The sequence below is a fragment of the Heptranchias perlo genome, chromosome 5 (assembly GCF_035084215.1).
Source record: "Heptranchias perlo isolate sHepPer1 chromosome 5, sHepPer1.hap1, whole genome shotgun sequence".
In the NCBI taxonomy this organism is placed as follows: domain Eukaryota; kingdom Metazoa; phylum Chordata; class Chondrichthyes; order Hexanchiformes; family Hexanchidae; genus Heptranchias; species Heptranchias perlo.
In genome coordinates this window covers 21,998,449-22,013,568 of record NC_090329.1, presented here as the reverse complement: position 1 = coordinate 22,013,568, position 15,120 = coordinate 21,998,449, and the positions used below count along the sequence as shown (strand labels likewise).

General features: G+C 40.5%; 1 protein-coding gene across 9 annotated transcripts in view; it reads left to right on the top strand.

The window, feature by feature from the left end:
* LOC137321339 (E3 ubiquitin-protein ligase TRIM9) overlaps positions 1-15,120 on the top strand; it is a 34,120-nt gene that overhangs the window by 2,532 nt on the left and 16,468 nt on the right. For 2 of the 9 annotated variants that reach the window (XM_067983720.1, XM_067983717.1), the window contains exons 2-6: positions 3,589-3,684; positions 4,407-4,529; positions 5,801-5,911; positions 10,086-10,239; positions 13,430-13,575. In XM_067983720.1, coding sequence (XP_067839821.1) covers positions 3,589-3,684; positions 4,407-4,529; positions 5,801-5,911; positions 10,086-10,239; positions 13,430-13,575 — 630 coding nt within the window. Of the gene's footprint in view, positions 1-3,588; positions 3,685-4,406; positions 4,530-5,800; positions 5,912-10,085; positions 10,240-13,417; positions 13,576-15,120 lie in introns of all 9 variants that reach the window. The other 7 variants (XM_067983719.1, XM_067983716.1, XM_067983723.1 and 4 more) reach the window with 5 other exon arrangements.

Genomic DNA, 15,120 nt, shown 5'->3' with positions numbered 1-15,120 from the left:
TGCTACAGATAAAGCAAAGCCATTCGACCCATCGTGTCTGTGCCGGCCAAAAAAAAGTTATCCAGCCTAATCCCATTTTCCAGCTCTTGGTCTGTAGCCTTATAGGTTATGGCACCTCAAGTGCCTATCCAAGTACTTTTTAAATGCAATGAGTGTTTCTGCCTCTAGCACCCTTTCAGGCAGTGAGTTCCATACCCTCACCACCCTCTGGGTGAAATAATTTCTCCTCAACTCCCCTCTAATCCTTCTGCCAATCACTTTAAATCCATGCCCCCTGGTTATTGACCTCTCTGGTAGGGAAATAGGTCCCTCCTATCCATTCTATCTAGGCCCCTCATAATTTTTTACACCTCAATTAAATCTCCCCTCAGCTTCCTTTGTTCCAAAGAAAACAACCCCAGCCTATCCGATCTTTCCTCATAGCTAAAATTCTCCTGTCCTGGCAACATCCTCGTAAATCCCCTCTGTGCCCTCTCTAATGCAATCACATCTTTTCTGTAAGGTGGAGACCAGAACTGTATGCAGTACTCTAGCTGTAGCCTAACTAGTATTTTATTCTGTTATAGCATAACCTCCCTGCTTTTATATTCTATGCCTCAGCTAATAAAGGAAAGTATCCCATATGCCTTTTTAACCATCTTATCTACCTGCCCTTCAGAGATCTGTGGACATGCACTCCAAGGTCCCTCTGTTACTCTACACCTTTCAGTATCCTCCCATTTATTGTGTATTCCCTTGCCTTGTTTGCCCTCCCCAAATGCATTAACTCACACTTCTCTGGATTGAATTCCATTTGCCACTCTTCTGCCCACCTGACCAGTCCATTGATATCTTCCTGCAGTCTACAGCTTTCTTCCTCACTATCCACCACATGGCCAATTTTTGTATTCTTCTTAATCATGCCCCCTACATTTAAGTCTATGCCACTTTGCCAAAGGCTCAGTCCTGGAGTTTAGGTATCATTAAGTAAACTGAATTACTTCTGCATAGATGGATCAAGGGTGAGTCCACCCTGTTTGTTTACCTACTTGATAGCTGTCATGTTGTCCTGCAAATCGTTGACTTGCCCTGCACTAGAGCTTGAAAATGTCCCTGAGCCAATCATGCTACCCACAACTCAAGCCAATTCATGTGTTAGGTGGACTCATCTGTAGTCCACTTGTCCTGTGCCCATTCATTCTGAATATGTTCCCATCCATACAGGAAAGGTTTGGGGAGAGAGGAGGGAAGAATAAACTGAAGCACGACATAAACATAGGAAATGTGGTTAACTCTAAGTGATTTCAGGGGACATAGATAGGTTGAAGAGGTGATGACTGCAGTAAAATCCCCTTAAGATTATTGTGCTCCTTGAACCATCACCGTAGGAGCAGAATATATCTGGTCTAGCCCCACTGATGCAAGTGACTTTGTTCTTTGTTCCTGTACTGTTTTAGAGATGTTGTACTTTTTTGGCCTGGAAGGGATCTTGGTTTAATTTATATGCTATTGTTGCTATGAAATTAGATACTGTTCACAAAACATACTTTGCTGACTTGATAGCAAAAAGCCTGTAGGTGCTGAACAATAAGAATTTTGATGTGCTTTCCCGAGGGGAAATAAATTAGCTATTAAAACCGTTACATATGTTAGATTTGAGACAATGGAGAGTTGTCCAGCACATTGCAAAGCGGTTCACACCTCTAGTAATGGAATTCTTTGCAACCAGCAGGAGGCTTAGCTAAACAGACAATGTAGTTGCCATAGCTCCCACAGTAAGGGAGAGAGTTGTACTTTCAAGGTGGTAACTTGATTGGCAGCTCTGTAAACTAAATCTCAACACAAAAAGCTGAGGGAGGGGGTCAGTAGTCTGCCTTTGTCTTTCTTTTGCTGTCTCTGGAAAAAAGGAACTTGCACTTTGTGTCTGGCATAGTCATAGTGAGACAGAGGAGGTCTCACTTTCTAAGGTTAGTGCCAGACAGTTTATTAATAGGGGTAGAGTGGCATATGTTATTTCCAGTGTTATGAGGAGCAGTGAGAAATAGATACATTACACTAGAAAACTGCTTTCTGTTCATTCATATATTCAATAAATCAGTTTGTTCGTTTATAACTGGCCATGTCAAACTAGAGTGCTTTTCAGTCACCTTCTGCAAAAATAGGAAATGGCACGTGCGAGATCATAGTGTCCAGTACATGCAATGAGAGGTCTTATAATTACAGACCCTGGACCACACTGTCATTTTACTAGATATTGGACAGTGAAAGTGCTCTCCAGATAGTAGGAGATGCAGGGTCCACTTCCAGGAGTGACCAGTGATGCTGAACCTGAAAGAATATGTAGTGCAGACCTAAAATTAGTAACAGCCCCCTAAAACAACTACTTTTTAGGTATTTACATCATAAAGATATTTTTCCTGTATTGCCCCCAATGGATTTGCAGTATTTGCTTAAGGTTCTCCTGATTTTAAATCTCTTACATTTAATCTTGTATCTATGGATCCTTGTTCTTGACCTCCTCAACTACCAGAAACAGTCTGCTTCTATCTACCTTTTCCCATCCTTTCATCATTTTAAAAACGTCTATTATATCGCCCTGTAATTTGAATTGTTCTAAGTATAAAAGACCCAATTTTTCAAGTCTTTCTTCATATTTGTATTTCCTCATACCAGGGAACATCCTAGTGAATCTGTGCTATACTCTCTCTAAAGCCTTAATATTCTTCTTCTAATGTGGAGCCCAATACTGCACAGTACTCTACTGAGGCCTTATCAAGGTTTTATATCGGCTCAGCGGTACCTCTTGGCTTTTATATTCTATACCTCTTGAGGTAAAATCTAGAATTCTGTTAGTTTTGTTTACAGCCTTAACAACCTGAGGTGCAGCCTTTAATATTCTGTGAACCTGTACCCCAAGTCCCTCCGCTCTTCCATAGCACCAAGCCTACTTCCATTTGAAGGATAATTACTGCTGTTATTTTTTTTAACCAAAGTGCATCAGCTCACACTAATTGACATCGAATTCTATCTGCCACTTTTTAGCCCATCGCCCCATCTTATCAATATCCTTTTGCCTCAAGTTACCTTTGATCTTCTAAAGAATTAACTGTACTATATTTTAGTGTCATCTGCAAATTTCAACACCATTCCCTCTATGTCTATATCCAGAATTCCACAAACAGTAAATGAGATGAATGATCATTTAATCTGTTTTTGGTGATGTTGGTTCAGGGAGGAATGCTAGCAAGGATGCAGGAGAATAGTCTGCTCTTCTTTGAATAGTGCAATGGGATCTTTTAGGTCCAGCTGAACAGACAAACGATTTAACATCTCATCCAAAAGACAACACCTCTGACAATGCAGTTCTCCCCTGGTTCTGCAGTGCAACGTGAGCTACACATTGTGCTCTTAAGTGCTGGTGGGAGTCGGGGGGGGGGGGGGGGGAGTTGAACCAACAGGCTTCAGAGGGGAGAATTTTACCAGCTGAGCCAAACTGATGCTTACACCTATAAATTGAAGGTGAGATTAAAAAGTGAACCCTTGTGACTGAGACAGGTGTAAATGGGAATATAATGACTTAATACTAACCTTTATTTTTCTCAACTGTAGGCTCAACTATCCCAAGCATTAAATGGTGTGTCTGACAAAGCTAAGGAGGCCAAAGAGTTTTTGGTGCATTTGAAAAACATGGTACAACTAATTCAAGTAAGTCTGTTATAAGATTAGTGGCATGCATACGAGGTCACTTTGTGAAACTGCATAGAGTTTTGTAGAAAGAAAATGGCCAAAACATTCGGTGGGTTCTGATTGGCCACTTTCTACTGTCTTGAAAACTACTCCTTCCTATCAGAAAGGTTGTGTCAAATGAACAGATTGGATAATTTGGATGGATAATGAATGGACTTGTTGAGGACTTATATAGGACTTGAACCTGAATCTGTCCCTGATCTGCAGCACTGAATGTTGCAGCACCCCATCCAATGATTTAAGACATAGCTGGGACATGCAGAGACATACAATAGGGCACACTTTCCGTTCTTCTTTGCCTTTTCTCTTGATACTACATTGGCTCGAAGAGGATTCTGCTGTTCAATAACACAGCAAATCATGCAGAACAGACAAGGTATTCTGGTGTTGGAAATATTTTGCTATCCCAATTTTAAATGTAATTTTTTGTGTAAATGATACGCAATTCAAACAGTGGATTTAAGAAAAATTCTAAAACTATGTCCGTAGTAAAATCTTAAGTGAAGAAATTTTATTTTGTAATTTGTTAATGGAGTTGTAATGGTGCTTTTTGCAAAAATAAGATATTTTGAATTGTACTTACAAATAACTTTCTAATACAATCAATGTCAGAAAACAGACTATTTGTTTGACATGTGATATTTCTAACCATCACTGTAGTTCTGATTGCTCTTTTGTAGGAGAATGGTGTGGAGTTTGAAGCTTGCCTTGTGGCACAATGTGATGCACTTGTTGATGCATTAAATCGTCAAAAAGCAAAGTTGCTTACCAGAGTTACCAAGGAGCGTGAGTTTAAATTAAAGGTGAGCTCTGGATAAAATGCTGATTGTGGCATTGATGACATTTGTTATAGAATCGTACAGCACAGAAGGAAGCCATTCAGCCCACCATGTCTGTGCCTGCTCCTTGGAAGAGCTATTCAATTAGTCCCATTCCCCTGCTCTTTCTCCATAGCCCTGCAATTTTTTCCTTTTCAAGTATCTATCGAATTCTCTTTTGAAAGTTACTATTGAATCTACTCTCACCGCCTTTTCAGGCAGTGCATTCCAGATCATAACAACTCGCTGCGTAAAAATGTCTCCTCATATCTCCTCTGGTTCTTTTGCCAACTATCTTAAATCTGTGTCCTCTGGTTACTGACCCTCCTTATCTACTCTTATCAAAACATATAATTTTGAACACCTCTTATTAAATCTCCCCTTAACCCACTCTGCTCTAAGTAGGGCAATCCCAGCTTCTCCAGTCTCTCCATGTAACTGAAGTCCCTCATCCCTGGTACCATTCTAGTAAATCTAATGTTACACAATTAAAGGTTTTAATGCCTGTGTAGAATTTATAAAATGAAGACTACAAGAAGTAGGTTTTACTTGAAAATGTTCCAAGTTTACATAATATTGTGTTTTGCAGGTTAAATATTTCAATATTAGGGGGGGTGAAATAGACAAATATATTTAGAAGCCATTTCAATTTAAGATTATAGGATGTATAGAACTGATCATGTGACAGTCTATTTATATGTACTGAACATAGGACAGAATAATTGTCAATGAAGACCTAGAAATGCTATTTAAGAGATGCCAATCAAAAAGCACTGGTCTTTACACAAGGCAGAAGAAAACCAAACAACCTGCTCGCAACAGGTGTAGAAAGCTCCTCTGGTACATCAGAGCGAGATACTGTGAGCAAGGCCACAAGCCTGATGATGTACTCATGTACATCCTTATGCATCAAACGTAAAACAGAATCATAGCATTAATTCTGAAAGAAGATAGAAAGGACCAACCCTTAAATTGCAGTCTTCAATGTTTCACAATACACCTCCAAATCACAAGCAATGTAATTGGAAGTTCTCTAAAGGACATTAGTGAACCAGTTGGGTTTTTATGATCACTTTTCAAGCATGCTTTTGTTCTTTCACTCTCCTTGTAAATACTCACAAGTGGATCTGTGTAGACAAGACCCACATTAGGACAACAAGAAAATACAATGATGCGCAAATTTCTCTTTTCCCAAACAATCGCATGCACCTTTGATGCATTGAACTGGATTATAAATATTGTACATTTGCTTTCAGGTTGTCCGGGACCAGATATGCCACTGCACGTTGAAACTTCGCCAGACGACCGGCCTCATGGAGTACTGCCTGGAAGTATTAAAAGACAATGATCCCAGTGGATTCCTACAGGTCTGTAGTGTGCACCTTTTAGAAAATCCTCCTTTTAGCAATAAATATTTTAGTGGAGTGGCCTGTCAGAAATTTGTTAACATCAACAAATTACCAAGATTAACATTTATTTCAGTCACATGTGGAGACGGTAGAACAAAATTTTAGTGCAAGACATATGACTTCAATTTCAATGTAGCAGCAATCCCAAAGTATCTTTTCCCATTGGAAAACAATAGGATGTAATGTGCTCTATTTCTCATATATACACTATTTCAGTACTTTTGTATTTGTTCACATCTAATAAATTGGTATCTTATTTGAAAGCTCGATATATTTGTAACATTCTTTGAAAGAAACGTTACATGCCACTGTTCAGAAGGAAGGTTTAATTGAACGTGGCTTGGAACATTAATCCTCCTTATGAATCACAAAGGAGTAGAAGCATGGTATTAATGCATTTTACAAATCGGGCATAGAATGCAAGAGTAAAGAAATAATGATAAATTTGTATAAAGCATTGGTTAGGCCACAAGACTACTGTGCAGTTTTGGATGCTTCATTCTAGAAAGGACATTGCAGCCATACAGAGTGTACAATGTAGAGTCACCAGGATGATGCCAGGGATGGGAAACTGTAGTTTTGAGGAGAGATTGATAATCCTGGGATTATTTCCACAGGAGCAGAGAAGCTAAGAGGAGATTTTAGTCAGATTTTTAAAATTATATGAAGCTCTTTTGTAGAGTGAATAGAGGAAGATTATTCCTTCAAGTTGGAGGGGGGGGGGGGGGGCAATGACGAAGGGTAATCAATTTAAAATTGTCACAGAACGAATGAGAAGAAGGGTTTGAAAAGTTTATTCCTGCTGAGGGTTGTTGGAATGTTTTGCCCAGGAAGTGGTAAGAGCCGGCACAGACACAACGGGGGTAATTTTAACTTTGGGCGCTGGTGTGAAATGGGTAGTCGAATTAGCCGCCCATTACACACCATGTTGATTTTTCTTTCTATTGAAGTCCATGGGAGAGAAAATCGGACGGGGTGTATAATGGGCGGCTAACTTGATATCATCCATTTCACGCCATCGTCCAAAGTTTAAAATTACCCCCAATGAGTCAAATGGCTTCCTTCTGTGATGTAAGCTGCTATGATTCTATGCACTGTGTCAGAACGAAAGATTGGAGGTCCACACTTCCTTTTAACCACATGGTGCATTCCCACTCTCCGATGTATCATCTGGGGAGATGCCAAATGGAACATATTAAACTATCTGTGGACTTGAGATCCTTTCTCATATCATTTCTGTTACAGCAGTTTCTTCTGGTTAGCAAATACCATGCAGTGCTAATTATTTTGGTTTGATTCTCCTATAAATTTTTAAGGAAATTCTACCAATTCTCCCCTGTATCATTATTTTTCAATGCATTTTCACGGTCACCAAACTGTAGAACTCACTGTTTGTGCTGTTTGTCCCCTGGGGCCATCTCCCTCTCAAACAGATATTCCGCTTTCAATACTGTTGGGGGAGATGGCTTATCACAGGAAAGCAGCAAGATCCAAGTTCGTAGCACCACGGGTAGCTCTGCTGCACAGGAGGGGAGAAATAAGAGTGGCAGGGCTATATTGATAGGGGATTCAATTGTAAGGGGAACAGATAGGTGTTTCTGCAGCTGAAAATGGGACTCCAGGATGGTATGTTGCCTCCCTGGTGCTAGGGTCAAGGATGTCACTGAGCGGCTGCAGGACATTCTGGAGGGGGAGGGTGAACAGCCAGTAGTCGTGGTCCATATCGGTACCAACGACATAGGTAAAAAAAAGGGATGAGGTCCTGCAAGGTGAATTTAAGGAGTTAGGAGATAAATTAAAAAGCAGGACCTCAAAGGTAGTGATCTCAGGATTACTACCAGTGCCACATGCTGGTGAGTATAGGAACAGGAGAATAGACCAGATGAATGCGTGGCTGCAGGGATAGTGTAGGAGGGAGGGATTTAGATTCCTGGGACATTGGGACTGGTTCTAGGGAAGGTGGGACCTGAGCAGGACCGGGACCAATGTCCTCGGGGTGTTTGCTAGTGCTGTTGGGGAAGGTTTAAACTAGAATGGCAGGGGTATGGGAACCTGAGCAGGGAGACAGAGGAGGGGGAAACAAGGATAGAAACAAAAGACAGAAAGGGAAGAAGCAATAGTGGAAGGCAGAGAAAACAAGGGCGAAAACCAAATAGGGCCATTGTGCAAAATAAAACTAAGATAACTAGCAATCTTAAAAAGACAAGTCTAAAGGCATTGTGTCTTAATGCGCGGAGCATTCGCAATAAGCTAGATGAATTAGCAGCGCAGATAGATATTAACGGCTATGATATAGTTGTGATTACGGAGACATGGGTGCAGGGTGACCAAGGATGGGATCTGAACATCCAGGGGTATTCAATATTTAGGAAGGACAAGCAAAAAGGGAAAGGAGGTGGGGTAGCGTTGTTAGTAAAGGAGGAAATCAATGCAATAGTGAGGAAGGATATTGGCTCGGAAAATCACGATGTGGAATCTGTATGGGTGGAGCTAAGAAACACCAAGGGGCAAAAAACGTTGGTGAGGGTTGTCTATAGGCCCCCAAACAGTAGTGGAGATGTAGGGGAGGGCATTAAACAGGAAATTAGAGATGCATGCAAGAAGGGTACAACTATAATCATGGGTGACTTTAACCTACATATAGATTGGTCAAACCAAATTAGCAATAATACTGTGGGGGAGGAATTCCTGGAGTGTGTACGTGATGGTTTTCTAGACCAATACGTTGAGGAACCAACTAGAGAACAGGCGATCCTAGACTGGGTATTGTGCAATGAGAAAGGATTAATTAGCAATCTTGTTGTGCGGGGTCCCTTTGGGAAGAGCGACCATAACACGATAGAATTCCTCGTTAAGATGGAGAGTGAAGTAGTTGAATCCGAAACTAGGGTCCTGAATCTAAATAAAGGAAATTACGAAAGTATGAGGTGCGAGTTGGCTATGATAGATTGGGGAACTTTACTAAAAGGGATGACAGTGGATAGGCAATGGCTAATATTTAAAGAACGTGTGCAGGAATTCCAACAATTATTCATTCCTGTCTGGCGCAAAAATAAAACAGGAAAGGTGGCTCAACCGTGGCTTACAAAATAAATTAGGGATAGCATTAGATCCAAAGAGGAGACATATAAAATTGCCAGAAAAAACGGCAAGCCTGAGGATTGGGAGCAGTTCAGAATTCAGCAAAGGAGGACGAAGAGATTGATTATGAGGGGAAAAATAGAGTATGAGAGTAAACTAGCAGGGAACATAAATACTGACTGTAAAAGCTTCTATAAATATGTCAAGAGAAAAAGATTAGTGAAGACAAAGGTAGGTCCCTTACAGTCAGAAATGGGGGAAATTATAATGGGGAGCAAAGAAATGGCAGAACAATTAAACACATACTTTGGTTCTGTCTTCACAAAGGAGGACGCAAATAACCTGCCAGAAATGTTAGGGAACCAAGGGTCTAGTGAGAGGGAGGAACTGAAGGAAACCAGTATTAGTAAAAAAAAATAGTGCTAGGGAAATTAATGGGGCTAAAGGCTGACAAATCCCTAGGACCTCAGAGGGTGGTGAACCAATGGAATTCTCTACCGCAGAAGGCAGTGGAGGCCAAGTCATTCGATGTATTCAAGAAGGAGATAGATATATTTCTTAATGCTAAAGGGATCAAGGGATATGGGGAAAAAGCAGGAACAGGGTACTGAGTTAGACGATCAGCCATGATAATTTTGAATGGCGGAGCAGGCCCGAAGGGCCGAATGGCCTACTCTTGCTCCTTTTTTCTATGTTTCTATGTGCTGTGGTTCCAAACTCCTGTTGCTAGTTAGAATGAATGCTATCCCTGTACAATGTTTGCACTGTTAGTCAATCACTTAATATTAAAGAGGCATCATGCACTTGTATGGTTATCTGGATCATTTAATAGATGCTAAAAACAACAGAAGTCTGGTAAATTGCACTGGAGATTTAGAAAGTTCAGTGTTAGCTGCATTATTATGCTTATAAACCAATTGATCTTCAACTATAATCCGAATTGCTCTATCCTGTACCTATTCCGAATTTGAGCATTTATCTGAAACAAATTTGAATCAAAAAATTCACTGTAAAAGTTAACAATGCAATATATTAAGTATTATGGTTCTAGATTTCAGATGCTTTAATCAAGCGTGTGCAAGTGTCTCAAGAGCAGTGGGTTAAAGGAGCTTTAGAACCCAAAATAAATCCTGAATTTGACCTGACGCTCGACAACGGCCCATTACTGCAGTCAATTCACCAACTGGACTTTATTCAAATGAAAAGTAAGTAACACTTTGTGAAGCAATAATGCAGTAAGTAACACTGTGTGAAGCAATAATGCAGTAAGTAACACTGTGTGAAGCAATAATGCAGTAAGTAACACTGTGTGAAGCAATAATGCAGTAAGTAACACTGTGTGAAGCAATAATGCAGTAAGTAACACTGTGTGAAGCAATAATGCAGTAAGTAACAGTGTGAAGCAATAATGCAGTAACACTGTGAAGCAATAATGCAGTAACACTGTGAAGCAATAATGCAGTAACAGTGTGAAGCAATAATGCAGTAAGTAACACTGTGTGAAGCAATAATGCAGTAAGTAACAGTGTGAAGCAATAATGCAGTAACACTGAAGCAATAATGCAGTAAGCAACAGTGAGAAGCAATAATGCAGTAAGTAACACCGTGTGAAGCAATAATGCTGTAAGTAACACCGTGTGAAGCAATAATGCAGTAAGTAACACCGTGTGAAGCAATAATGCAGTAAGTAACACCGTGTGAAGCAATAATGCAGTAAGTAACACAGTGTGAAGCAATAATGCAGTAAGTAACACCGTGTGAAGCAATAATGCAGTAAGTAACACCGTGTGAAGCAATAATGCAGTAAGTAACACCGTGTGAAGCAATAATGCAGTAAGTAACACCGTGTGAAGCAATAATGCAGTAAGTAACACCGTGTGAAGCAATAATGCAGTAAGTAACACCGTGTGAAGCAATAATGCAATATAGCTTTAAATTAACTTTGCAAGGATAAGGGGTCTTTTGGCTTACTTATCCAAAGTATGCAAGAACTTGACATGATACACTCAGATTCACAAACTTGTGCATGTAAAAGTTTTGTTATACACATGAGGTTTGAGTTCTAACATGCCTGATTCAAATATTTTTTCAAGGTATTTCTCTTAAAGGTACAGTTGGGGATTTATGGTTCCAACAGTCAACACGTGCCTTGTAACGATAGTAACAAGAGTGCACAAATTTAAGATAATCACAAAAACTAGTGGAAGCTGGTATTTTATGTAAAGCTTTTGGTATGATTCAGAATGCGAAGGATAAGCGATGCTTGTGGTGCTGCTTTGGTCGTAATCTTGCACAGGACTAATGAAGGCTATTATTCCTCTACACATGCCCAATTCTTGGCTCAAAGCAGAGGGAAAAGGGGCAGAGATCAAGTTCATCTCCATCTACATGCTTCATGCGCACTTTTGGGTGTTTCTGTGGGAGAGGGCAACCTCTGTTACAGGCAGAATCATTCAAATGACATTGTAATGAGGCGGGAGTGATGGCAACGCACCTCCCTCCTCATTTTTCCCAGTTCTTGACTGATACTCACCCGGAAGCCAGCGGGATGCCAGCAACCTCTTCTTTCCTCCAGACAGGGAGAGCAAGGAATCTCGGTCTGCCTGGCCTGCAGCAGGGGTTACTTTCTTCCCCCGCATTTGGCTGCCCATTCCGGGGTGGGGTGGGGGGTGGTTCGTGCGCTGGGAAAACACAAGGGGCCATGTTGATGAATTGAACTTGCATATACAGGCAGATTCAGGTACCTTCAGGCAGAGTTTACTTCAGGTGCGCTCTGCCCAACTTACACTGAATGGGGGGGGACGGTAGTCACAAGAACCCTTCTCACAATGTCAGGGACCTGTCGGAAAGCCACAGTAATGTCAAGGGCTACAGCTCTGATTTTGTATCAGCCAGCAAGAGAAATTCTCTTTTTCTGAACAGCCACATTAACAATATCCCATACTAACCGATTTGCTCTGAAACTGATGGCAGCCACGACCTGTGGCCTAATTATCAAGAGGCGATTTGATAGAGGTATTCAAAATCATGAAGGGTCTAGACAGAGTAGATAGAGAGAAACTGTTCCCATTAGTGGAAGGGTCAAGAACCAGAGGACATAGATTTAAAGTGATTGGCAAAAGAACCAAAGGCGGCATGAGGAAAATCTTTTTTACACAGCGAGTGGTTAAGATCTGGAATGCACTGCTTGAGGGGGTGGTGGAGGCAGATTCACTCATGGCTTTCAAAAAGGGAATTGGATAAGTACTTCAAGGGAAAAAATTCGCAAGACTACGGGGAAAGAGCGTGGGAAGTGGGACTAGCTGGCTTGCTCTTGCAGAGAGCTGACACGGACTTGACGGGCCGAATGGCCTCCTTCCTTGCATAACCATTCTGTGATTCTATGATAGATTTCCACATTTCAGAGAATTGATTAAGCAAAAAGACACGTGTTTGATTATTCGAGTGTCACCTTTACTTAGTTGTTGTCACTATCTCCTCTGTGTCAGAAGGTTGTGGGTTGAAACTCCTCTCCAGGACTTGAGCACATAATCTAGGCTGACACTTTAGTACAGAAGATTGAGGATGTGCTGCATTGTTGGAGGTATTGCCTGTCTGCCTGTTCGGCTGGATGTTAAAGACCCATGGCACTATTGGAAGAAGAGCAGGGAGTGTCCTTGCTAACATCCCTCAAGCACCACAATTAAAACAAATTAACTGGTCATGAATTTCACTACTGTTGCAAGTTGGTTGCCTTTTTTCCCTACATAATGGTGAATGCTTTTAGACATTTCTCGAGATGTGGTGAGGCATTGTATAAATGCAATTCTCAGGTCCAAAGGAAAAAGAGCAATGTGCTTAACCTAATGCACCAATTGTTCCTCATGTCTTCCAACTATTGTTCAACCTATTGAAAGTTACTAAACCATTTAAACCTTGCAGAGAAAGAGACATTTGAATTTCTTAGTTGAATTCCCATTTTCTTAGCAAGAGAACCGTATATTACCCAGTTGATTTATTGTGATTTTATCACAGCGATGCTTTGCAAGGCATAAACTGTAAACTTTAGTGCATTATTTGCATTCACGTCTTCATTTGTTATCACTACTATTAGTTTTTCCATCCTTATGGAAATAAAATAAAAACAGCCAAGTTATTGTGTGAGGCCTTAGGCAGTTTGGTTGTTAAAATGACTAGGGTGCGGTTTTCACTTTATCCAACTTGTCCATATGGTTAATAGATGGATAAAGTTGAAGCTGAGTGTAAATTATTTTGAACACTTAATCCCTTGACATCATTTCAAATCCCCATATTCTGAAATTACAGATTTTGTTAAAATGGTAACAGATTGTGGATTTATTAATCTTTTTGTATAATGGCAGAGTTAGACTGAGATGTGCTTAGTTCCCTCTGCAGTGCCACCTGTGCCAATACTACAACTGGAGAAATGTTGTACACACAACAACAATGCCACACTTGCATGGAAGTCACCTCCACTCAACCAGACTCAAATCGAAGGCTACATCCTAGAACTTGACGATGGAAACGGTGGACAGTTTCAAGTAAGCATTTCACTTTTTATGTCGTCACAATATATTTGCAACTGAAAAAAAGTCGATTTTCTGAATTGTTAACAGTGAATGTTGAATTTGTACTGTGCCGCCTTTGAAAGTTAGCAAAATGGACCTTTTATAATGATGTTTGAAAGAAACTATAAAATAGGTGTTGTCTCCTTGGTGGAGTATGGATCCATGGGGCCTTAGTGCTCTCGGATAGTTTGCTCCTATATGGTCATTATCCACGTGTGAGTCTTGACGGAGAGAGTCAGCTGGCTATTCTGCCACATAATCATCACAGCTGAGCCCGATTCTGTCCTCGTCCACCATCCACGGGGATCACTAGATAGTTATCAGGAGAGGAAAACCTGGCTGATTTTTCCCAGGCCTAACCCAAGGTGAGATCAGAGCATGGATTGGTGACTGAATCTGGAATCTACCTGCTGGAATCTCAGCTGCTCAGATTTTCTCCTGTTGCTATTCGCAGAGAAATTGTAAGTGCATTCTTTAAAAACACACTTGAGTTTGCTACAAGCAGCACACCGCGGAAACCTTACCCTGCTGGATAAGTTCACCGAGCCATCGGGATCGTTCACTAAATAGATCTATCAACTTCATTCTCTTTTAAACATCCAATTATAATCTTTTGGAATCATAGGGTTTTCATAAAGCAGGCTTTTGCCTTGGGCTGATTCCCAATTCACATTACTGAGTTCATTTCCATGCACCATGAGTTCTTGTCCTCTTAAAACTGCCAGTATACAGACTGCTGTTCTGTCCCATAAGACAAAGCAAATTTGAGGCCAGTTAATGTTGGCCATAATATAATTTTTGCCATCTTTATCTCCAAAGCTAGAAAATGATCAAAGCTCTATGCATACTACTGTTATTGGATAGTAATATTTCAGGTCATGAGCTGAATGTGTTTGAAGATGGCACTCTTTTTAACATTTATTATAAGCAATGTATTCTGGGTTGCAATCCCTGAAACATGTCAGCGAAATAAAATCTTCCAGTTGTTTCAATTCAAATTGCATGGTTTGATTGTGAAACTGTTTGTCGCTGTGTACTATCAAACCCATTATAGGCAAACAAACCTCATTGAAAACAGAATAAACCTTCCCCTATAACTTCAGCTTGTGTACGTTATGCACAGTAACAAAGGCTAGGCTGTGTTTCAAGAATATTGGGTTGATAATAAATTGCTCTTGCAGTATGATGTCATAACACTCCTGTGTTACAGCCTAATAACACACGCTAGCCTATGTAATACTAGGAGTTCTGCCCATTGACCATGAATGAATGAAAATTCAGCCCTTCAATGTATTATTTCCAGTAATCAACTTAATAAACTTGCCGTGAATGCCACAAGTATTAACCATTCAATGTGGTTCTCACCGCATGTTAACCCTAAAGACTGTCAGCAACTGCCATGGCACAGACTGCCTGCAAATAAACCCCTAAAATAAAATAAAGCCATCCCACTGAAATTCATAATAATATATTGGACTCCCATGCTGTTGGATTGGGTGTGTAATGTAACCCGTAACT